Source organism: Patagioenas fasciata, chromosome 1 (assembly GCF_037038585.1).
Source record: "Patagioenas fasciata isolate bPatFas1 chromosome 1, bPatFas1.hap1, whole genome shotgun sequence".
Lineage (NCBI taxonomy): Eukaryota > Metazoa > Chordata > Aves > Columbiformes > Columbidae > Patagioenas > Patagioenas fasciata.
In genome coordinates this window covers 133,888,160-133,913,153 of record NC_092520.1, presented here as the reverse complement: position 1 = coordinate 133,913,153, position 24,994 = coordinate 133,888,160, and the positions used below count along the sequence as shown (strand labels likewise).

Here is a 24,994-nt window from a genome sequence, read left to right as displayed (position 1 = left end):
TCTGCACTGGAAAGACTGCTGTATACTCAAAGACTTAGTGCTCTCAAAAATATGGACAGTGGGAGACAAAAGTCTGACTTGTGCACACACAACTTCAGACTAGATTTCCATGAGACATGCTTATAGGAGCTCACATCATCTCAAATCAGTTGGAGCTGCTTCAATCACATTCCAAGTCTCCAAGTGTCTCAAACTCAGGCCCACTGTAACCCTGAATTAGCTCAGTAGGATGGGTCAGGCCCATGTACTCTGGGTTTTGGGAAGCAGCATTCATTTTTACCAGGCTTATAAAAAGTATATAGAAAAGTTGAATTCATTAACAGCCTCAGTAATTTGATCTCTACTCTAACAGCAGCTTAGTTCTCCTTTACTCCCACAGAAGACAGTTTACACCACACAAGGACACTACACAACACCTCCCCTGTTCTACCTTCTGACTACTGGTATAGCTCACAATTAAAATGCATTTTAGGACTGACAGATTTTTTTTTTTTACCACAATATCAGGAGGTATTTTCTGACACAGAATAGACAGTTGGTAAATACAAAATAAAGTCTCCTGTGATTTCAAGCAAAGGAGGCCTGAATTTTGTGTATGACATGGAACACCACAGACAAAATTGCCTGCATGTTCCACTTTTTCCATTCACAGTCAGTTGCACATTAAGCAAAGAAATCAACTATTGTTAGGATTCCACTGTCATGTCACATCATATACAATGCTAAACCACACCCTTAAAAATCCCAGGTTTACAACACAAAGGAGTATGAGATACCATTTCCACCTCAAAACCAAAGTAATCCTTCTCCAGCATCCCATAGATATGATTAACCATTGCAGCATGTCCACAGCATGAACAACTACATAAAACATAGCCCCATAAAAAGCTATCTCTACAGATATCTCATTATTCAGATTAATTGACTGTATTATACACAGGAACAGATCACGTAATTTACAAAACCAAATTACCACCCAATAAAAATAACAAGACCCAACAACAGAGTGAATGCATCTGTTCACACATTTTCTTAGTTGGGTACTTTTGTCCAAAAGCAATAAAAAACTAAAATATAACAAACAAACAAAAAGATTCATACAATGATCCAAGATCATCTGGCGACCATTAACTACAGTTCAGTTATATAAAAGATCAGGCAGAATCACTATTCTCAAATTCAGAAAGCACTGGCAGATACAGGCTTGTTTAAATATCACACCACTTACGGAAGCATTTAAGCTAGAAAGCCTTACAGCAACACATGGAAATAATCCTACTCACCTTTCCTACGGCAAAGGAGCAGCCTACACAAATCCCAGCATAGACTCAAGAGCTGCTTTATACAGAGGCCACCACACACTCTTGGTTAATTACCTGCAGGAAGAGAATAAACATCAAGTGATCACACAGAAAGAAACCTCAAGTGCAAATGGTTATGCCAACCATCATTTGCTCTTTGAGCTGTAAGAAAATAGAGCACACATCCCTTGTATGGGCTGGGAAATGTACCAATTTCCTTCTCCCAAAAAGATGCATATGCACAGCTCCTGCATTTCCAACAAGGGGAAGTTTCTTGTCTCCCAGGTGCCCCAGGATATCATTTGCTCCCCAATATTTGTTTAGACCACAATTACCACAGCTCTAGTACCCAGAAATCTACCAAAATCTCTGGGACACAAAGGAGGATACAGATAGCAGACTTGGATCCAGCACAGAACAGAAACACAGAGCCCCAGGTCAACACAGAAGGACAGGGCAAGGTGCGCAGGAGAACATAATACATCAGCATGTCTAACTGCCACAGGTGCTCATTTCCAGGACTCCTCACTCCAGCCAGCACAAGTTCACCTGCCCAGCCCTCCTATAAAACGTCCCTGTGCAGTGCACTTCTGTCTCTTGGCCTTCTCTAAGAACAGAGACTTACCCAGAAGTGGGGCTGCAACTCCCATATACACACACACACAGGAGGCTGCCCAGGAACAAAGCAGCAACTTCCACCCACGAGGTGCCCCACAACTACTGCTCCCACGGGAAGCCACCACCTGCCCCGGGTCCCAACACCACCACCCTTCCCCTCTGGTGACTCCACACACACAAACACCCCGGGCCGGCTCCGCGTCCCTACACCCGTCAAGGGAGCCCATCCGCACACCCCGCCTCAGGGAATCTCCCCCAGGACCCGGCAACCCCTCTCCGCCCAGAGCGCCTACGCAACCCCTCCGAGGGAGCACCCCCGGCGCCCTTCTTCCCCCGCAGGGAGCTCCCCCCCACCGCTAACCGTCCTGCCCCCGCGCTCGTTCCTCGGCTTCGGAGAATTAACAGGCTAAGCGCGCGCTGCCTTACAGAGACCACCGCAGCCGGTCGCAGCCCGCCCGCCAGGAACGCCACAGCCGCGCGCCGCCGCCCGTCCCCGAGGCCGAAGTGAAGACGGTTCCACCGTCACTGCCGCCGCCGCGCCAGGAAAGGGGTGGGGGGCCCGCGTCCTAATGAGGCCGCGGTGTCCCCGCGCCCGCGAAGATGGGGGTGCCCGATTGGCTGGCCCAGAGGATGAGCACCGCCCTCAGCCAATGAGGCCGAGGCTGTGGGCGGTGACGCGAGAGAGGGGCGTGCTGTCTACGGGCGCGCTAGAAGCCGAGCCAAGCCCACTCCGGCCGAGCCCCCCCGGCCTGTTTCCCCGGTCACTCCCGGCCCGCAGCTCCGCGGGGGGCTTGCTGTCCAGCGGAGCTGCGGGGATGTTGGTGTCATGTCCCTCCTCCGAGAAAATCAACGTCCTCAAAAAGCAGGGCGATTTTCCTGCGAGGCATCACAGCAGAGATGTCGACCCCCCCCGGACACGGAAACGCGGGCGACGCTTCACCGCTTTGTCGTCGCCACCGAGAAATGGGGTCACGGCAGCCTGTGCTGAACGCGACCGGAGGCAGCCCCAAGTCTCTGGCTTCTCCCGAAACCACCTCCGGTCCGGCTGACTCTGCATCAGCACCAGATGGGCGCTGCTCCTCCGAAGCCAGAGACCTCCGTGCACCCCCAGAGCACCTCCGCCTCTTCACCCACCGCCCGCGCTGGGCCCTGCGACAGCAGCCGGGAGGGCGGGCGCCGGCCCACCCGTGTGCCGCGTCAGGGAAAAAGCGAGGGAACAAGCTGAGCTGCCCGCAGCCGGTGGAGCCTTCCCACTCCCCTGCCCGGAGCCTCCTCGGCACGAAGGGGCATGGCACCAACGCGTCGGGCTGCCATCCAGCATCCCCTCGCTCATTGCCGGGAGGTAAGGAAACAGGGTCAGTTAGATGGGGTTTTTCCCAGGCAGGTCTCACTTTTTTCTTCTGGCTTTCAGACCTTTTGTTTTTGGTGAGAAGCAAGGGTCCAAAATCTCATTACTCATAATGAAATCAGCAGAAAAAAAAAATAAAAAATAGACGTGTGTCTTCCTAGCAATCGTGCTTGCTACCATCATACCCACAGGTTGTAATTCTTATTCTACATAATCAAAACACAAGTGGATGGAGCAGTTCTGACAAGAGACAGAGAAGTGATGTGGGAAGGTGGTGTCCCTTACTGCTTCTACTGCCATAGATCTGCTTTTATTTTTGAAAAGAAGCAGAGCACACCTTTTATACATAATCAGATTCACATTTTCTTCTCTAAACGCGTATCCCTGAACAGCCACAATCTAAATTTTGAAAGGCCACAAACAATGTATACTGAATGTGCTCTCTCACCCCCTCTATAAAGGCAGAGATAGAGGTGATCACAGTATCACAGCATGTTTGGGATTGGAAGGGACCTCAAAAGATCATCCAGTCCAATCCCCCTGCTGCAGCAGGAACGCCTAGGTGGGGTCGCACAGGAATGTGTCCAGGTGGGCTTTGAATGTCTACAGGGAAGGAGACTCCACAACCTCCCTGGGCAGCCTGTTCCAGTGCTCTGTGACCCTCACTGAGAAGAAGTTTCTTCTTAAGTTTAAGTGTTCCAGCTTGATCCCATAACTCCTTGTCCTATCATTGTTTGCCACTGAGAAGAGCCTGGCTCCATCCTCATGGCACTCACCCTTTATATATTTATAAACATTAATAAGGTCACCCCTCAGTCTCCTCTTCTCCAAACTAAAGAGACCCAGCTCCCTCAGCCTTTCTTCATAAGGGAGGTGCTCCACTCCCTTAATCATCTTTGTTGCCCTACGCTGGACCCTCTCCAGCAGTTCCCTGTCCTTCTTGAACTGAGGGGCCCAGAACCGGACACAATATTCCAGATGGGGTCTCTCACCAGAGCGGAGTAGAGGGGAAGGAGGACCTCTCTCGATCTACTGACCACCCCCCTTGTAATACACCCGAGGATGCCATTGGCCTTCCTGGCCACAAGGGCACAGTGCTGGCTCATGGTCATCCTGCTGTCCACCAGGACCCCCAGGTCCCTTTCCTCTACACTGCTCTCTAATATGTAATTTCCCAACCTATGCTGGAACCTGGGGTTGTTCCTGCCCAGATGCAGGACTCTACACTTTCCCTTGTTAAATTTCATCAGGTTATTCCCCACCCAACTCTCCAGCTTGTCCATTACTAATAGGTTAAAATGATAGTGCAGGAAAATGAAAGATGTGTGATCCAGATTCTGATAAGAAACAGAAGGAAATTTAAGAAAATTCAGGACAGAGGTGTTAAAATAATGTCTATAAAGTGCTGTGAAGAAAAAGGATGTTTTGGTTTGCACTGAACAGGGATTAGGTCCTAATCTGTCAGTTGGAAAGAAGCACCAGCCAGAGGAAACACTGCTCCACTAGGCCCTCAGGATGGCACAGCACTAGGTGTGCTAAGTGATAAGAGTGGCCAGGCTGTCAGTGAGCAGCATCCCATGTCTCTTTGGTGCTTACTACACTGACTTTGTTCCTCATTGTCCTGGTTTTGTTAAAAAACAAGTTTCTCTTTTAGTAAATTTTGCCTGTCAGCTAAAGCCTTCATATTAGCTGCATTTTCCTGGAGAACCAGACACATGTTTTGGTAAACCTAGCAATGGAATGCAAAATTATTGATAAGTACAGATGGACATCTTGCGAGAGGGGCAACAAGGAACCGGTGACCAAGAGACTGACCAACTGTGAATACTTCATATAAAAGTGGGAGATCACGAGGATCTCGTCTCTTTGCCCTTTTTCCTCATGGCTGACATTAGGAGAGGACCTTGCTGGTTGTCCCTGTGAATTGAGGCCTAGTGAGAGACTGAATCCAGCTCCGGTTTGCTACAGAGTCTAATCCAGGACTTTGGGTGCTGGCTCTGCAGTTGCTGAGACTTTCAAGACTGTTTTTATATATTTTGTACTATTTTCTCTATTCTTATTAGTAGCATTAGTAAAACATCTTTAATTTTTCCAACTCTCTTCTCTCTGTCCTTCTTTCCCTCCCTGTCCTGAGTGGGAAGGGGGGAGGGGGAGGGGCAAAAGAGGGAAGTGGAGGGGGAAAGGAGGTTAACAATACATCTGCCATGGTTTGATTGTCATCCCCGCAATCTTAACCCTCAACACTCATTTATTTGGCAAGCTCTGGAAGGCATTCTGCCTCTCATGGAGAAGATTTTCAATACATTTACTGATAAAAAGAGCTATGCCTGACCACAATACAGAATTACAATAAAATCTGCTGCTTCTGCAAAATATTTCCACTGAATGTGAATTGCACTTACAGTTACACGTATAATCTTTTTCATCTCAGCCACTAACTTTAACAATTACCTTTCATCTATATCAACTTCGTCTAAGCCAAAACCTATAGTTTAAAGCCAGTCCAGCCTAAGTAATCAAAGTTGTACTCTTAAGTTCACTGTACCAGAAGATTTTGACTTGCCACCCATCAGGTCAAACTGGTAAAAAGAAATGTTCCCACATGGTACTGTGGGATCACACACCTGCAATCACCCTGTCTCCAGTCAGATCAAACCTGTCTCCTCTTGTATAAACGTACTCGCAGTGGAGCTCTGAATATGGGTGCATCACAGGCTAACTGACTGATTGACTTTACGAGGAAAAGAACCAAAGGTCCTAGAGATAGAAAGAAAAATAGCTACTCTTGAGTATCAGCACTATGTATCTGGTGTACTTCAATAATTAGGAATACAATTAAGAGAAAGAAATGAATGTCAATATGCAATCATGACTACAAGTAAGCAGACAGCAACCCGTGCCACAAGCCAGGACCTCCATGGCCATTAAATACAGATTTCTTATATCTATTAGTCTTTGAGCAAAATCATTTCATTAGCATGGCAAAAACAGCCTAATGACTTTGACTCATGTTTCAAATAACACAAGGACACAAGAGTCAAAGCCATATCCCCGTGCGTGACTTCTTGCAGACAGCTACTCTCATTTGGCAGCTATCATCTCTCAGACCAGCTGGGCTGTTTTTCAGGGTCTCTGCTCTGGAGCTCTTCCTGGCTGTAGTGTTTAGTTGGAATGTTTACGGCAGAAGCAGTACAGGAAACTCCTTTCCTCAACACATTAAATTTCTGCTGGGGCACCAGTACAACTGCACCACTCTGAAGAAAGGCCTGGGACTGAGCGAGAGAGAAACAGGAGAAAACAGAACTGAAAAGAAAAAAGGCCGATTAATGATTGATGAGAACTCTTGCAAACAGGAGCAGTTTTCACTGATTATGCCCTTGGTACTTTTCCATAGAATAGCCACTTTGTTCAAGCTAGATCAAGTATTTACCATAGTGCTGCAGCCATACCCATTGTATTTTCCACAAGAACCTGAGCTCTTTGTTTACACCTATTTGATATATGATCTGTCTTCATTAGTTTCATTTTCAAAAGAAACTTCTGTGATCAACTGTTCATACACTCTATTAGAAACTTCCTCTCTGAAACTTTATGCTGGGTGTTTTTTAGTGTATGAATTTGTGCCTTCCCTCCTAGACTCTCCCTACCTTTTTCACCTTCAGCTGCTGCCAGCGGCACACCTGTACTCTCTCCCACCCAGTGGTGTGCCCAAGGAATACTCACTCTTTTTTTTGAAGGTGAGCACATTCAGGCCATTTTCAACACTTGACAGTTTTTCCTCTACAAAAGTCCTAGATCCTGTCTTTTCTCTGTCTGTTATCCATACTACTGTTGTCTCACATTCCTCTGCAACTTTTCTGATGGTCCACTTTCATTTGGGGCCAAATTTGTACTGAGAAAGGTCTGGGAATACAACACATTATGCGGAGAATTAAACACATCCTTATTTCTCCAAGAGGACACAGAACATTGTAAAATCGCTCTGGCTACATCCATCTCCCTGCCCATCACACCCCATACACTGGTTACGTCTTCTCTTGTAAACTAAACACAAACTTTATTTCTTGTAAGACATAACTGCAATGTGGACAGGGGCCTGGAAGACCACGGTGTATGTTAAACCCTCCTGCTAGCAGGGCAGTGCTGCCCAGCAGGGATACCTCTCCTTACAGCAACACAGCCATCTTATCCATCCATGCCTTCAGATTCCTTACCTATTCTTTTTACACCTATGCTTACTCAGTTTTTTTCTGGCTTAAAAGACCACTTTATTCACTGTTTTTTCAATCAGCTTCGTTCTTTCCATCCCAGGAAGAATACAAGTCCACAAGACATCAATATCATGTTTTCACCAAAGCCTGGTCTCTGAACTACATATTTAGCTGAATCCCAAGCAAACTCGTGTATTCATGGACTAGAAGCTGTCTTCCTTCTTCCTGAGACCATAGCCACAGCTCATATAAAGTGCTGCACAGTCCTGTTGGGCTGAAGTCTTTCATATGTCTCTATACACCAGACCCTGGTCTGTAATACAAGGAAAATAAAGCCTTCTCCATCAGGGCTCAGAGAGTGCATAGCAGGCAAGGATGCACCAGTCCTACTTCTGTCTGTTTGTTGGAGCTACTCGCCATGTCTTGCATTAACCAGACAAGTCGTTCTCAACATTTTCTTGGCACAAACGTGCCTATGCGCGTGCCTACCTCTATTTGCCAATATATCACACCACAAAGTCTTAAACCAAGCCTGTTATTACCTAAAACTTGGGGGTGCACCTGACAGAGCAGTGAGGCATACCTTGCACACCAGTTAGTCACTCAATTACAATTCAAGCTCCTCAGCAAAGGGCCTTTTTCACATTTTGTTTTACTAGTGCTTAATACAATGCTGCTTTCATATGTAAATACAGTGGGGCTTTCATCCTGCTTGGGTATGGAGGCAATATGTAACTTCATGCATCTCAGTGAATTCTCTTTATGTCAAAACCAAAAGCATAAGTCCATGTGGAGGCCAATATTCTACTTTGGTTGTTTGGGTTTGTTGTTGTTGTTTTGGTTTGGTTTTGGCTTTTTAGCTCAATTGCTTGGGGGAAAAATCTGTTCAAAAAATTGAGAAGTGAGTGTCTAAGCACTTAAACTAACCTTGCGTCTGTCACCAGAAGCGTGGCCTTAGTCTTTAAGTAAATGCAGAAGTTTTTCTGAATCCTTAAGTACCCAGTAAATTACTAAGAAAAAGGAAGAAAATACATAAAAGCCTTCACTGTATGCAAAACAGATGGAGGGAAGCTGCTATGCGAGGCATTGTATTCCAAACCCAAAGTGGAAACTTAATTTCTTACCCTACTGGTACTGGTAATGTTATTCTGAAGTAAAACTTGTGACTTCTATATGCTCATCTGAAATCTTAACTCAAAAAATTATTTTATTTCTGCATATCCCAAGCTGAAAACATACACATGGGAAAACCATTACATTTTCTATGCCCTCAAAACCATTATATGGACATCTTCAAATAAACACCTCATCACAACAGGAGCCTAGATGCTACAGGAAAGTGTATGGAACACAGTATGACGAAGGAACCCTCATGGATACAGTTCTAGCCCCCCAAAGTAGCTGGAAGTTGTACAGAGTGCAAACAGCTGGGAAAACAAAATTCTTTCTCGCCACTAGAAGTTTTTACATTCCTAGAACAAGAAACACAATCTGAGGATCTATAAGGTTCACTTTCAAATTTTGTGGGTTTGGAGTGGTTTACATTGCAGGTTTTCATTTGGAGCATTTCACTGTTTTATAGTCACAATACTGTACAAATTAACTTATTGTAGCAGCATGAAAAGCAAAGAAAATCCTGTGATGAATGTGCTTTTTTTTTTTTTTTTTTTTTACCCCATGATAAACAAAGTGCTGCAGACATCATCAGACGTCAGAAAGAAACTGTCTGGGAAACGATAATTTAAAAGGGCCTCTGAAAAAATAAAGCAGCAAGGTGGTGTCTCGTCTAGGCATGATAAGTTTGTTAAAAAACAGACTGGATAGTACTGATACTAAAGCATGGTAAGACCACATAAGCATCTGGGTAAACATAACCAAAAAGGTAAAATGGGAACTCCATTCCCATTGCACAGAATGGCATGAACCACACACATGTTCAAGTTTGCTTGCTTTTAGGAAAAATGAATGGCTCACCTCAAAAAAAGCTGCTCTAAAGTTTTATACTTCCATGTTACAATGAACCCTGCATTAACTAAGAACTTGCTGATGTGTGTATGCGGAGCTACGTCTGTATTTCTTATGTTTGTTTTCTCACAGTCTACAAATCACAACGATTTGTCTTGTGCTTACCTTTCTTTCCATGCTATGTAGCTCTCTTGCACCATACCAGTTTAGAAAACAAGCCTGACTGATGTTTAGTTTGGTTTTGAATAGAGCACAAAAATGAGTTTCCTGTATAAAAAATCTGTCCTATGTGCCATGATTAGATAATATAAAGAAAAAGACCACGTCACGCTGTTCTACTTTACTGTAACTTCTCAGAATTCAGCAGGGTTGCTCCTGACTTTAAAAAACAACAAAACCAAGCCTCTTTTTTACAGGATTGTTTCCCAGGAAACTTTAGGAGTTAAGTTGCTAAATAAATGGCTGTGTAGCACAAGTTAATTCATGCTCCCCTCTTGCCCCCTCCATTTCTTTAACAAAAAAGGAACATGAGCGAAAAGGCAGACAGGACTAATAAATAAGGAGTCAGCATATCCAACTTCCCAGAATTTTTCAAGTCTAATTTTCATCTCACACCTGGTTTACTCACATGGAACTCCATTCATTTAAATAATTTTGTGCCTGACTTCCACCATTTTTTAAATTCAAAATTAGTCTATTCCTCTCTATTGCCATCAGATCTAGCTGACCACAGAAGAGCCTGGAAAAAATATTTTGCCTGCAATTCAGCATCTCATCTTTATATTAGAAAAAACACACTTCTCTCCTTCCCAGAGACACAAGGTACTATCCAACATTTAGCATTTTGAATAGGTTTGTTTAAACATTCAGTACTGCTGTCATTATTCTTCTTTGTGGAAGCTTGTATCCGCAATATACCAAAGAAGTAACTGAGCCAAGATCAATTCAATGGATCTGTGAGAACAAAACCTGGGCAGTGTGGTCTGCCCTTCATAAGAAGGCATTTGCAGAAGTAGCATATATCTGGTAACAAACTATGTACCTTGGCAGGGGGGAGGAGGACAGGGAGGGTTATAATACCTCTAAAAAGGTACCATTAAATGAGGCCCATGCTATCTAACCCAGGTCTGTTGCCCTTCTAAAGATACAGATGCTCAGAAACTTAGACATCAAGAAGCCACTTTGGTCTTCTGGGTTACATCTAGTTTACAGGGCAGCTGGGGGCATACACAGGCCAAATTAATTTTCCTGGCTTATGCAGCAACCCACACCTGGCCACCATCTTCTCCCATTCTCCTGGATTACAGACATGTTCTGGTTATAGGGCAAGCAAGAGTCCTCAGACAAGATAATAGCTGGAAGCATCCTGCCAGAACAATGTGCAGCTCATGGCCTCCTCCCTGCATGCCCTGAATTATTTCTGGAAATGACAGATGCTGAGAGCACAGGAGCCCATCTGACCAACTCCAAACCTGGAGCATACAGAAAAATAACTACAGATCTATGAATTAGTGAAGGACAACAAGCCAAACTTTTGTGGGAATCACTGAACCTTCCACAGCCTCACTAAATGTTCATATTGCCTGTGGGTCCTGCCATTTGACAGGAGAAAGACCACATGAGGTTCTGCCCTCATATTCCCAAAACCTGAGTAACTAAGCCAGCTAAAACAATCTGGCTCCCCTGTTGTGTACAAGTTCAGGTTATAAAACAATTTCTATTCAGCTCTAATTGCACAGATTCCACAGTGGTATCTTTCATGTTTTTTCTAGTCAAGATGAACTCATTGTTTTCACTGTGTGCTTCATTTGTTTTGTTTTTCAAATATGAGAAAAATATTTTGTGTTTCACAAATGAAAAACATATCCCTTCCTGCACTCTTAAGGGATTTGAAGCACTCCTTTTCTTGTCAAAACTAAACACAGCTGATTGCTGGAACTTGAAATGGAGCACAAAAATATTTTTCCATGAGGACAAGAGCCTCCACTAGGCAAGAAAAATACCAGACTGTTCTCAAAAGTGATAAGCTTTGGAAAACCTACAGGCTTCATATATGAGAGAGAAAATTTTTGATCCTGTGATAACCATGCCTACCAACAGAAGTGGACAGGAACGTAGGTCTGGGGTGGGCAAATTTTCCATTTGCAGACGAAGTGGGGTTTGCAGGCTGGCCATAGTGTCCAACTGAAGTTGCTTATCCCCTCATTACAAAATCCATTCTTCCACAGAGACAACTGAGAAGGTATGGTCTTCGTTGATGCTTTGGTACCTGCTCTTTTCACGGGGCTTGACAGAGAGAAAACAAAGCAAAGCATTTGCCAGTCTCACATAATTCAGCCTCTCCAGTCTATGATCAGAAGGTTTCTTTTTACAAGTTTGAGAAAAGACACAGAAGACGCTGACATGCTCCAGCTTCTGCAGCAACCAGTCCTGGCCTGTGCAAGGAAGTTGCACTTTAATTAAACCAGTTTAAAAAATGATGCTGTTAAATTAATGCTAAGTCTGTGGGAGGATAGATGTTATTTTTCTGAAGAGTGTTTCCTACTGTTTTAACTGAAGTGGTAAGAAATAGATTTAAGCTAAATCAATATACAATATACTTCAACAAATATATGTCCAAAAAAGGTATTCGCATCAACATAATGGAACAGCACAAGATTTTCATGTAGACAAGACTCAGAAGAAAATATAACCGTATAATACTTTGGGAATACTGTGAACACACCTTGTTTTGCCCTTGTCTGCTGTCAACACCTCCTCCACTGCCTCCAGGGATCTGCTCCCCACTGCCTGACAGTTTTATTAACTATCTTTTCCTGGTTTATTTACCCTCAGGTACCCACTTGCTGGCAAGTTACACTTCTCTTTATCACCAAACTGTAGCTTCCTGAAGTTCTGCTAAGTTAAAACATTCCTCTTCAAGGTAGTTTTGAGCTAATGTTCCACAGACTTTCCCCTATTTCCTTCTAGTTACTACACTTGCAGAGCCAGACTGGCTGGAGTTTCCTCAGAAACCAAAATACAATGCTTCAGACTTCTTGTGTGTCTGATGCTGTGGAAATGTCAGAATTTGACTACTCCCACTGGGAAGTCCACCTCTCTCCACAGGGTGACACACAGTCACTGAAGAAAAAGTATAAAGAATGCCAAAAACCATTTTTAGCAGCTCTGCTTTCTTAGCCTGGCATGATATGCCAGCACCTGTTCAATCAGCTTGAGCCTACTGGTTTACACTACAGAGTGGGGAAAGTGCTTGGAAAAAGGTCAGTTCTTCTTGCTGTTCTTGGTTCCTTCCCTGAGATGCCAGAATGCTCAGGCCAGGATGGGATGCAGATCCTGAGGAATTTCATCTCCCCCATTGTGCCCAAGCCACCACCACAGCTGCATCATGAGCTTCAGTGGTAGAACAGAAGGGATCTTTGACGATGAAGCACTGGAAAATGTAGACCATGTTGAAATTGTGACATCCAGGCATTCTGAGGACTTCAGCGCCAATACACAAAATAGGTTAGACAGAGTTGGTATTAGACTGGCTGAACAAAGAGAGAGCTGACACTGTTGGCAGACATTTTAAGAAAAAGGTTGCTCCAATGCTGTTGAATTAATGGAAAATCTCCCAATGGAAGTAGCCCCTGGCTGCAAATGTATACTTGACAACTGCATGAGCCGGCACAGGCACGACGCTGGAACCACCATAAAACCATGGATGAAAAACAAAGAGCAAATTCATTTTTGTTACCTCACCATCTGGGGGATCCTGAATGCACCACCTGGGCAGAAGCACACTAATGGGGATGCATCTGCCACGGGGCTCGGTCCATGCTAGAGGATCACCGAACCTGCTGTTTGTGCCTGTCTTTCAGGGATTCACGCAGGCGTAGTTTACCACTATGCTTTGATCTTTCCCACAGCAGGGCAGGAATCTCAATCATGTTTGATAGGGTGCCTCTGAGTCTATCGTAAGCCTCTGTTATCTGAACACAGATGTTGTACTTGTCAAGCACAGAACAACAATTAGCATGATATATGTGTTTTTCTACACCCCAGCTGCTAGTCACTTGAGTATGTTTACAATCCTCTTCTCCAATCTCCTGTTATTTTCCTGCAACAACCCAACTCTGTACAGCACATGCTGCTTCCCACGAGCTGTAGACAGCCCACAATCTGCAATGATTGCTACAGTCAAAAACAAGCTGGAGGTGCCAAGCACATTAGAGCACTACCAGTTGTAGTAAATCCAACCATTCTAAATTTTAGAAGTTCTATTTTCTCTGGGATATACACTATATTTTAAGTAAGTGTCCTGTTAACAGGAGGGAGAAAACAGACTTGATTTGCCACCCCTCCACCTGACGCATATAGGACTGCTTCGAAAGCTTAAGTTTTGGAACATCTTTGAGAAAGTGGCGAGTTGAGGCAGGAAAAGCAATTTTATGCATTTCACTGCAAAAGACAACAGGGAAACAGAAATTATTTTATGTGCCTTTTAGGATCAGACAATCCAGAAAGCTGTAATGTTAGTGATAATTTCTAATTTCCTCTTCAAAACTCAGGTTGTATCTTTTGAGTCCCTACCAGAAAATTTTCACACCTACTTATTTTTTACAAATGTAAGCCACCTTCATTATTTTTCTTTTTATCCTTTTTTAGGAAAAGATCTAGATGAAGAGAGATTTCCACCTTCCAATTATTACAAAATCTAAGGAATGCAATATGCAATCTGCTGAGAGATTATTTAAGAAATTCAAAAGCAGCAGTCACACATAAGTTTAATTCTGCCCCCATGTGGCAAATATTAAAATACACCCTCCCATCCTGCTCTGTTTTTGTGCAAGAGGATGTATTAGTTTATGACATTAATTACATATGACATCAACAATGACCACATAGCTACAGGACACCTTTTCTCTTCTACACTTACATTTCTTTCCAGGCAGGATGAAACTCTCCTTTATGAATGCACTGGCCACTAAAAAACAAGCCATAGAGATATGCCTGTTGCCTGTACAATGAGAAAAGTGAAAAGTAAAAACAGGTAACTCTGCAATTGTACAAGAGGGATGGTCCTGTTAAGATTGGGGAAAAATCTGGTACTTAGTTTTACTTCTCACCTATGCCACACATGCCCCACATAAGGTTCCCTGTTTGCCCCTGTGACTCACTTCCCCGCCTGTGAAGAACAGATACCATCATCTTCGAGGGGTGTGGTGAAAAGCAACTACTTCTTCCTATGTAAACTCACACCAAGGCTTCTCTAGCCATCTCACTCCATCAACATGCAGGGTATCAAAACTCTGTCAAGGGATGACCAACCCGGGCCACCATCACTGTCATGGAGATGGAGCCCAAAAGGGCTCAGTGCTTCCTCATCCCAAAACCCCTCAGCCATCAGCAAGGAAGAAGCTCCATAAGCTGACAGCAAGGCCTCTGTCTCATCTCACGGAATCACAGTATGTTTGGGATTGGAAGGGACCTTGAAATATCATCTAGTCCAATCCCCCTGCTGGAGCAGGAACGCCTAGGTGAGGTCGCACAGGAACATGTCCAGGCGGGCTTTGAATGTCTCCAGGGAAGGAGACTCCACAACCTCCCTGGGCAGCCTGTTCCAGTGCTCTGTCACCCTCACTGGGAAGAAGTTTCTTCTCATATATAAATGGAACCTCCTGTGTTCCAGTTTGTACCCATTGCCCTTTGTCCTATCATTGTTTGTCACTGAGACTGGCTCCATCCTCATGACACTCACCCTTTACATAGTTATCAACATTAATAAGGTCACCCCTCAGTCTTCTCCAAGCTAAAGAGACCCAGCTCCCTCAGCCTTTCTTCATAAGGGAGATGCTCCACTCCCTTAATCATCTTTGTTGCCCTACGCTGGACCCTTTCCAGCAGTTCCCTGTCCTTCTTGAACTGAGGGGCCCAGAACCGGACACAATATTCCAGATGGGGTCTCTCACCAGAGCGGAGTAGAGGGGAAGGAGGACCTCTCTCGATCTACTGACCACCCCCCTTGTAATACACCCGAGGATGCCATTGGCCTTCCTGGCCACAAGGGCACAGTGCTGGCTCATGGTCATCCTGCTGTCCACCAGGACCCCCAGGTCCCTTTCCTCTACACTGCTCTCTAATATGTAATTTCCCAACCTATACTGGAACCTGGGGTTGTTCCTGCCCAGATGCAGGACTCTACACCTTCCCTTGTTAAATTTCATCAGGTTATTCCCCGCCCAACCCTCCAGCCTGTCCAGGTCCTGCTGGATAGCAGCACAGCCTTCTGGCGTGTCAGCCACTCCTCCCAGCTTAGTGTCATCAGCAAACTTGCTGATAGTACACTCAATTCCCTCGTCCAAATCGTTAATGAATATATTGAATAATATTGGCCCCAGTACTGACCCCTGAGGCACTCCACTAGATACTGGCCTCCAACTGGACTCCGCACCATTGACCACCACTCTCTGGCTTCTCTCTTTAAGCCAGTTTGCAACCCACCTCACTACTCTATTGTCTAGACCACACCTCCTCAACTTAGCTGTGAGGATGCTGTGAGAGACTGTGTCAAAGGCTTTACTGAAGTCAAGGTAGACCACATCCACTGCCTTGCCATCATCCATCCACCTTGTTACATTCTCATAAAAGGCTATGAGGTTGGTCAAGCATGACTTACCCTTGGTAAAGCCATGCTGACTGCCCCTAATGACCCTCTTATCCCTGATAGGCCTTGAGATGACACCAAGGATAAGCTGTTCCATTACTTTCCCAGGGACAGAGGTGAGGCTGACCGGTCTATAATTACCCGAGTCCTCCTTCTTGCCCTTTTTGAAGACTGGAGTGACATTTGCTTTCCTCCAATCCTCAGGCACCTCTCCCGTTTCCCAAGACTTGGCAAAAATGATGGAGAGCGGTCTAGCAATGACTTCAGCCAGCTCCCTCAGCACCCGCGGGTGCATCCCATCTGGACCCACGGATTTATGGATGTCCAGACTATTTAATTGCTCCCTAACCTAGTCCTCATCGACTAAAGCAAACTCTTCCATCGACCTGGCTTCATCCGGGGTCTCAGGGGTACGGGGCTCCCCAGGACACCCTCCAGCAGAGTAGACAGAGACAAAGAAGGCATTCAGTAATTCTGCCTTCTCTGTGTCTTCTGCCACCAGGGCACCCACCCCATTCATCAGTGGGCCTACACTGCCTCTGGTATTAGTTTTATCTGCTATGTATTTGAAAAAGCTCTTTTTGCTGTCCTTGACCCCTCTCGCCAGCTGTGATTCTAAGGAGGCCTTGGCTATCCTAGCTGCCTTCCTACATCCTCTAACAGCAGCCTTATATTCCTCCCAAGTGTCCAGCCCCTGCTTCCATGACCTGTAAACTCTCCTCTTCTGCTTGAGCATACCCAACAGATCCCTATTCAACCACACAGGCCTCCTGGCTCCCTTCCTCAACTTCCTACGTGTGGGGATGCTCTGATCCTGATGCTCTGATCTCCTACCTCAGGACTCCTGTTCAATGACTCATTTTGGGACAAGCCCCAAAAATTGTGGGCCAAAGTGCCACTAAAAGAAACAGGCTCCATCTGGTAACCAATGGGTGAACTACAATAGTGTGCTGCAACACCCAGCATGTATCACAAGCGAGATACGAATGAACAACCCATGTCAGGAGCTGAATCCTGCACAAACACAAGCCAGATCAGCACACAGTTGCCCTTAGACAGTATCTTTTGTTAAGGATCTTCACCACTAGGAGAGGTCCACAGGGCACAGTGCTGCATAACCCAGTTGGATGATGAGCTCCACGATTTTTACTTGATTTCAGCTTTCCTATTAAGCTTTGTGAGTTGAGTCTACAAAGCCACAGCCCTGTTTGCCAGATATGGGAGGCCCCGGAGAGCAGGCACCAATCCACCCTCTTCCCCTGGCCAGTGACGAGTCACTATTAAACCAGCTGAGCAAGAGATGGCTGCAGCAGGGCTGCCCAGACAGCATGCAGGGGCCTGGTTACGTACGTGCAGCTGAGCACCACAGCCAGGATGCCCCGTGTGGGGCTGGGAACCTGGAAGGTAACAGCTTCTAGAAAAGCACCAGTATTGTAGAGTTGCCTGGCAGAAAACTCTGTTCCCCCTGGTCCAGCTCTGGAGAACCTTCCTGGTGTCTCAAGCTCTGCTCTCCTTGACTGTTGGGCTGAACCTGCATGGAAACAGGGCTGAAGACTGCCTTCAAGCCGTGGAGCCCATCTTTATGACTGCAAGAAATCCTGTTCTTGTAAAGTAAGAAAAGTAAATGACCTCCGGCGGGGAGGAGAGGCATTCCTTTCAGTAAGGTGTTTTTTCTATTTTTATTTTGCTTAGATAAAGGTATTTAATAGGTGCTGATTTGAGATTCTTAAGATTTATGCATTATTTTTGGTCCCCAGCTGGGAAAGTAACAGCTGCAGTGCTGGGTACCATGGATGCTGGCTGCTGCCACTTTGACTGTACCTATGTGTACCAGAATGAGAAGGAAGTTGGGGAGGGCATCCAGTAGAAAATCAAGGAAGGCGTTGTGAAACAAGAGGACCTCTTCATCGTCAGTAAGGTAAGGATCTGGTCTTCCACTCAGGGTGGGGGAATCCTTTGCTTATAGTTTTTCATAGTAGGAAGCTTAAGTGCTGGAGATAAACTTCATGCTGTAGGATAAAGCAATCCATAACATCATCCAAGTCACTCCTGATACAACGGATTCACCCCATTCTGTATACGCTGTGTCTGCACCCTGCTGTGGTCTGGCACTCTGCTGAGGAGACCTGGAGGTGCTAGGGGATGGATGAAGCAAGGCCATCTGCAGACCATTTGGTGAAGCGATGCAGGAAAAGGCAGTGGGCCAGGTGGCACCACCAAGGTAGAAACTCACAATACAAAGGTCTGAGACCACTTGGTGTCATCGACTGATACAGAGGCAGAACCAGTTTGGTAACAGCACCTCAGTGACTGCTAAAGCACAGCAGAGGAGATGATCCTGGCAGTGGCTGGTGCTTCTTCCAGCAGTTGGGCTCACAGTCCTGCCAAAGGGTTTTTTTTCCATTGTGTGAGCAAGATGAGGTTCTGAGCACCTTGGGACAGTGTAATCTGCTCAGCCCCTGTCCAGAGGAATATGTGGTTGGTGCGTTTTCTTTCTCTTGCTTACTGAAGAAAATGGGATATTAAGATGGATTATGAAGCTACTTCTTAACCTTAGTAAAGACTGTTGCCAACCACTTTTTTGTGGCTTGCCTTTTTCTATCTTTGGCTTTGCCTAAATTTTTTCTTGGCTTTGCCTAAATTTTTTACTGGAAATGTACAAATGGTCAAATCTGACAGAAAGCTTTCTTGAGCTAAGCCATCCTCTGTGGCGATTGAAAATGACGCACACAGAGATAAAGACACACAGATTTTGTGCTGGCAGCAAGAGCAGAGCCAGGCAGAGCTGAGCTGAGCTCTCTTTAATTAACTCTTTCTCAATTTATAGCATTACAGATATAGGCCTGGACCAAGAGGTTAAACAGGATATTTCTTTCAAAAATTATTCTTCCAAACACACCACACTCACTGTTTTCAGTCATGTTCTCATGCATATCTTGTGGGCAATCTTCCAGCCCAGCATACACACACCCATACATCCTTGGGGCAGTCTTCCAGCCCGAGATATCATTCTCATTCCTCCATGTATTTGTCAGTCCAGGCTATCACTCCTCACAAACATACAACTCTGTATAACCTGTCCAAGGCAGCTTAATATTGAATGATTGCTGTGATTTAATCATGTTAGTATTAGCCTTCCCTGACTGTCCAGACAGTCATGTTAGTATTCACCTTCTTTTATCATCCAGGTGGCTGGAGTCATACATGCTGCCATTCCCACAATCCTCTTCTACACAAATCTGACCTTGCAATAGGAGTTTTTACTACAGATTTGCCTGATCTTGTGTACTGCTACTGCACATGCTAAATTCAATATTGTGTGCCAGTCCCATCACAGAGCAAGCCTGATCTGAAGAGCACTAGGATGCCCTAATTCCACATCGCCTCCCAAAAAAGATGGAGCATTTCTGTCCTGTGCAGGACAGAACGTGCACTAGTTGTGGTGCACATTTTATGAAAAACCTCTGGTGAACGGAGCATGCCAGAAGACTCTTGCCGACATGAAACACGATTACCTGGCTCTCTACCTCATGCACTGGCCTCTTAGGTTCAAGGTACAGTAAGAGCAATGCCCTTAGCTTTCCCTCCTGGCAGACTTCCTCAACTGCCAGTGACGCAGCACTATTGCTGCTCCAGTTCAAAAAGACCACGTGTTTATTGTGTGTACCAGCACTGCTCCATGTTGCTTATTCAGATTTATTCTGGCCATGTGAGACAAGCTCTTGATCTCTAGCCCTGAGACTGCTGCTTGTAAAGCATCCTCTGCCCTTTTGATAGTGGGAGAGGCAGACCTAGCACTAAGATCAGGCCTTCGAGCTGCAAGCATAAGTTATGCCACTTTGCCTTTCTTTTACAGATCTGGAAATTACCCCTTGCAGGAAGGAGGGCTGTCCTTCACTGCCTGATAGTAGTTCTTTTCTATGAATGTTACAGAATCATGGAGTGAAAGAATATGCTTCTGTTTTACGTTCCTCTCTTTAATCGCCAAGTGCTTAACACAGTCCAGACTGAGCTAAGTTTGCCTGTAGGAGCCTTAGTGTTGTTTCACAGACCTTGGATTTCAAAAGATGAAGCTTTTCAATACCAAACTTTTGCAGACTACATGTACTTAATGATTTATGTCAGTTTGTGTGTATATGTATATATATATACACATATACCCTTAGCCTTTCCTTTCTGCTACACCCAGATCAAAATCTCTACCTAATGCTTTTGAACTCAACTTCATTCCATTATCTCAATATTGCCTTAGTTAGCTTTATGTGGACAAGGTTGTCAAGTGAAACCACATAATATTGTGGCATCTAGAAAATTCCAACCCTTCAAAATGCTTTGGCCATGCTGTCTAGTTACAGGCTGTTCTTATTTTCCTAATACAACAACTTAAACAGTAAGCCTCCCCATTGGAAATCAGTTAGATGTACCTTTTTCAGCAGATGTACTCCAGTACAAATTCACAGAACCGAAGTCTATCCTCCATATACCTTTTTATAAACAATTGAAGCAGCTATTACATGCACAACAGAACATGGCATGAAGTTAACTTGTGTAAGACTCTAGGATATTGATCTATGAGTAAACGTCTTCCCTGCATGCATTTTGTGGAACATTACTTCAATGGCTGAAGCAGAAATACCTGTCTTTATTGAGACAGTAAGTAGCAAAAGTGTCATGACCCTGCATGAACTAATAAGAAGAAATGACTAAATAATTAATTAAGTTATGATAAGAATGATGAGTTTTTTTCATGCACTATTAGCTTTAGCTCCGTACATTCCTGTTTGGTTCTTTTACATAGCTAGCATCCCAACAGAGATTATTTCAAGCACTTCTTTCTCATGGACAAGCAGGACAGGATGAGATGTTTCCCACAGATGACAAAGACATGTCTATACCTGGCAACAGTGATAATTCTACAAACATGGGAGGTAAGCTCAGCCATAGCAGAAGAGATGCATCCTCTGTCCGCATCATCCTCTTCCATGTTTTCATTACTTTCAGCAGTCACAGAACTGTTGCCTCATGCATGTATAAGTAGTTGAAAGGAACACAAGGCAGTACAAAGCAGCTTTTTGTAATGTCCATACTTAGTCATTACCTAGTTATTCCTTTTCCATGAGTGCCTGACCCACACTGAGCTGCACAATCACTTTCAGTGGAGCTGCAGACGAGACTGATGTTACAAAAAGATCATTGTTTGACCATCACAACTCTACAATTGTCTTCAACACAGTTCTTATTCCTTTCTTGAAATGCTCAAAAAAAATTACAGAAACAAAGGCATTTTAGTTTGAGATCTTGCCTACAGCGTGGGGTACTGCCCTTCAGTGCTTGCACAATAGTGGATTACTGACTGTTCTGTTTCTCATGCAACTTGGTGTGAATTTCCAGAAACTCAGTGAATGAGAATTTGGGCTTGGGTGAGATGGCAGTAATGTACCAGTACTTGCTCTTCCCTCCAAGAACTTTGCAACTCTAAATAGCAATTTTGTGCTGCTTATGATAGGAAACAAACCACATCAGGAAGAACATCTTAATGATCTGTCTTGCATACCAATTTTGCCCCTCTTCATGTTAGGCCATGAAAGAGCTGGTGGATGCTGGTCTGGTAAAAGCCATTGGGATCTCCAACTTTAACGACAAGCAGATTGAAAGAATCCTGAACAACCCAGGACTGAAGTACAAGCCTGCAAATAACAAGGTAAACTGCTAAATGACTGCAGGTGAATAGTTTTCAGCAATTATAAAGATCTGGTTACAGTTGAATGAGGATATGGAAAAAGGAAGAATGAAGTAGACACAGCACATACTCTAAATGCTACTCTGTGGATATTTCTGAGTACTCAAGGCACTCAGATACTTTGGTTTTTTGTCTCACCTTGCTGAACCACTGTTTACAAATTTTGGAGTATTTCCCTGGAAACTTTCTTTCTGGAAGAATAAAGAACCCAGAGATGAGCTTTGTGAAACTCCCACAGCAAAACTTGTATATGCATTTTGTGTAAAAATAGGTGCCTTCAATACTAAGGACACACATTACCATGCAGGTCACTGGTAAATTAGGGAAAAAGACAGCCTCTAATTGGATTAGGAGATAATCCACAGAGCACAACAATATTACAACAGTTCTTCTACTATCAGCCTCTGTGCCTTTGTGTTGGCAGGTCAAATGTCATCCATACCTCACATCCAGGAGATGCTGATTACGTACTGTCAATCCAAAGGGATTGCTGTAACAGCCTACTGTCCCCTTGGCTCTCCTGACAGGCCACAGTAAGAATGCTTTGCAATTTGCAAGGGAGCTGGTATGGATTATGCTGGTGACATTGAGTCTACAATTGCACTACTAATCATTCCTCTAGATACACATCTCTGTTGCTAGGCTGGATCTTTCTATGCAGGTTTCTTGCCACTGATTTCTTTTCTCTGTGTACGGCTAAGCTGGAGGATGCTTCCATTCTGGATGACCCCAAGATCAAAGAGATTGCAGCCAAGCACAGCAAAACCCCAGCACAGATAGGTAGGTGCAGTACAGTAGGTACCCCTTCCTCTAACACAGCCATTCAAGAAAACAGAGCTTAGGACTAGGTAGAACCTCCATACATTCCCCATGAATTGCGATATTCCTTTGATTTTTCCCTAACAATGCAGATTTTTTTCTCTTATGGCCTCCAAAACATGATACTATTATCTCTTTGGCCCTCAAAAATATTGCTGACTCATCTTCAAATATCATTTCCCCTCTTGCAGAGAATGAGAGCCTTCCATGGACTGCTGAAAGTCCAGGTGGGAAGAGAAGAAACGAACTGTCTCAAAATTGAATGGGGAAAGGCGGCCTTCCATGTGGGCCTCCACCAATTCCCTATTCACCCTCCAGGAAGTGCTACCTAGGCCACAGGGACAGGAATTATTTGAAATGCAGCTCCACACAAAGAGTTTAGCTCTACCAAAATATTGACTTGATGGCAAACAGCTGTTAGAACAGACTCTGCTTCCTACAGAGCAGGAGATGTCGTCTCTCTGACTCAGTTGTCTGTTTCTGCAGGTTTTCCTTCGCTTCCAGATCCAAAGAAATGTGATTCCAATTCCCAAGTCTGTCACACCATAGCATATATTGGAGAACTTCAAGGTGAGTGATTATGAGTGACCTGGGTGCTGCCCTTCAGGGTTGGCATGGCCACTCTCTGCAAAGCAAACAGTGATCCTCCTCACGCAAGAGGACTGGGCTTTTTGTTTCTTTGTGCTTACCTACACTCTACAGATGGATAAGTCAAGCCTACTTTTGGAGAGGACACATGAACAGGTCTTATATGATATTTCCTGTTCTGTGGCTTGTGGATGAATCAGCAGGCACAGCTTGCTTGGAGCCCACAGAGAGTAACATGCAAGAAAAGTATTATATAAGACTAAACAATGTTCATAAAATAGTTCTTGTGTTCATAACACAACTCGTTCCTCTATCTGTTAATTCAGTGGTCCATGACTCAAAATGGACCCTCCATAGTGTGGAGCTGTTCTCTAATCTTGTCTTTCTTCGATTTCTCAAAGCTGTTTCTCTTGCTGGATGTTTGACTTTGAATTGACTAAAGATTAGACGGCAACCCTGCTCAACTTTAACAGAAACTGGAGGATCTGTGAAATGATCATGTAAGTGACACTGCTTGTTTCCTTCCAATTCTTAAATTTTGAATATTCTTTACAAGGAATTCTATGTCACAGTTACTAGGTAGCATGAAATTCAGTCTCTTTAAAAATCATGCCAACTCAAATTCCAGCTGGTTTGTCCCAAAAATACTTTTTCTGGATAGGGTTTAATATTTTCATTTTAAAAACAAAATGAAAACAAACTACATTCTCATTTCGAATTCAGTTTCCAGGAAACTCTAGGTAACTTAAATAAAAAAAAAAAAAGGTTCTGGATGTTCTGTCTCTATTAAAGGAAAAGGACACATATCTCCACATATTTTTCCTGTAAAAACATGATGCAGATCTTCCCTTGGTAGGTCCTCCATGTATCCAATGCACCTCTACATAACATTTGTATCTATATAACCCATGAAAATAACACTCCCTCTGATTTCTTTCAGGTCCAAAACTCACAAGGAGTACCCTTTCCATGCAGAATACTGAAGATGGTTGTAACATGGCCTTCACTAGACCTCTGGTGTCTCATGTGCCTCTGTTCTAACTTTGAGCTCTTTAGTTTTCGTCCTACATCTGTTCTGCTGCTGACAGTGAAGATACAGGATGTTTATCCCATGAAACTTGTTTGAGTCCTTTTTCTGGAAGAAGGAAAGATTACTTTCTGCAAAACAAAATGTGGGATGTAATATTTTTCTGCTTATTAGAAGAGAAGCTTACTACTGAAGAGCCTAGGTAGAGCTGTTAAGCAGAAAATGGGAACCATTCACTAACTGCCTTCAGTCTTGCCTCAGCAGAAACCAGATGTTGACCAGAGACAAAATAAAAACCTATGCACCCACAATTTCATCAGAAGTATCCCATATTTTAAATAAAATTAATTTTAAAATGCAAAAATATTATTGGCTGAAAGTCTTCTGTCTACAGTAAGAAAAACTCAAAACCTTTCTACCCGGAGACACACAGGGAGGCCAGCTGCTGTCACCTGCACTTTAGGGACACGGATCCTCCCTGGCACAACAAAGCCACTTACCTCTGCAGGCACCAGAGCCAGCCCCCACAGGAGACCCATGTTGCCCCCTCCCCACTGGACACCAGCCCCCCCCGCCCCAGTTCTGGCCACAGCCCCTAGAGGTGCCAGGGGGCATTCCAGATGCCACACAATCTGTGTGTGTGCCCCTCGGCTGGGGAGGCTTCGCCCCTCAGTGCTGAGCCCAAATTACCAGCACCTTAAGACCTTCTCTCCAAAATTTCCACTTTC

The 24,994-nt window shown here is 44.4% G+C and overlaps 2 protein-coding genes across 8 annotated transcripts in view; one reads left to right on the top strand and one right to left on the bottom strand.

Annotated features, from left to right (window-relative positions):
- The window catches only part of BPGM (bisphosphoglycerate mutase), a 49,095-nt gene that overhangs the window by 14,581 nt on the left and 9,520 nt on the right, over positions 1-24,994 (bottom strand). For 2 of the 4 annotated variants that reach the window (XM_065847949.2, XM_065847959.2), the window contains one exon: positions 1,284-1,376. The gene's annotated coding sequence lies outside the window, so the exon portion shown is untranslated. Of the gene's footprint in view, positions 1-1,283; positions 1,377-2,280; positions 2,300-2,345; positions 2,520-24,994 lie in introns of those variants that run through there. The other 2 variants (XM_065847940.2, XM_071815384.1) reach the window with 2 other exon arrangements.
- Positions 2,627-24,616, top strand: LOC136107139 (aldo-keto reductase family 1 member B15-like). Of its 4 annotated transcripts, none has more exons than XM_071815394.1 (8): positions 2,628-3,261; positions 17,850-18,010; positions 20,891-21,020; positions 21,671-21,793; positions 22,534-22,612; positions 23,138-23,221; positions 23,641-23,739; positions 24,180-24,614. In XM_071815394.1, the coding sequence occupies exons 1-2, from the start codon at positions 2,817-2,819 to the stop codon at positions 17,957-17,959; spliced, it is 555 nt and encodes a 184-aa protein (XP_071671495.1). In that variant the 5' UTR covers positions 2,628-2,816; the 3' UTR covers positions 17,960-18,010; positions 20,891-21,020; positions 21,671-21,793; positions 22,534-22,612; positions 23,138-23,221; positions 23,641-23,739; positions 24,180-24,614. The 4 variants fall into 4 exon arrangements, with proteins under 4 accessions (XP_071671503.1, XP_071671495.1, XP_071671499.1 ...); XM_071815407.1 differs by having other exon boundaries at positions 2,656-3,261; positions 24,180-24,616; XM_071815398.1 differs by lacking the exon at positions 20,891-21,020.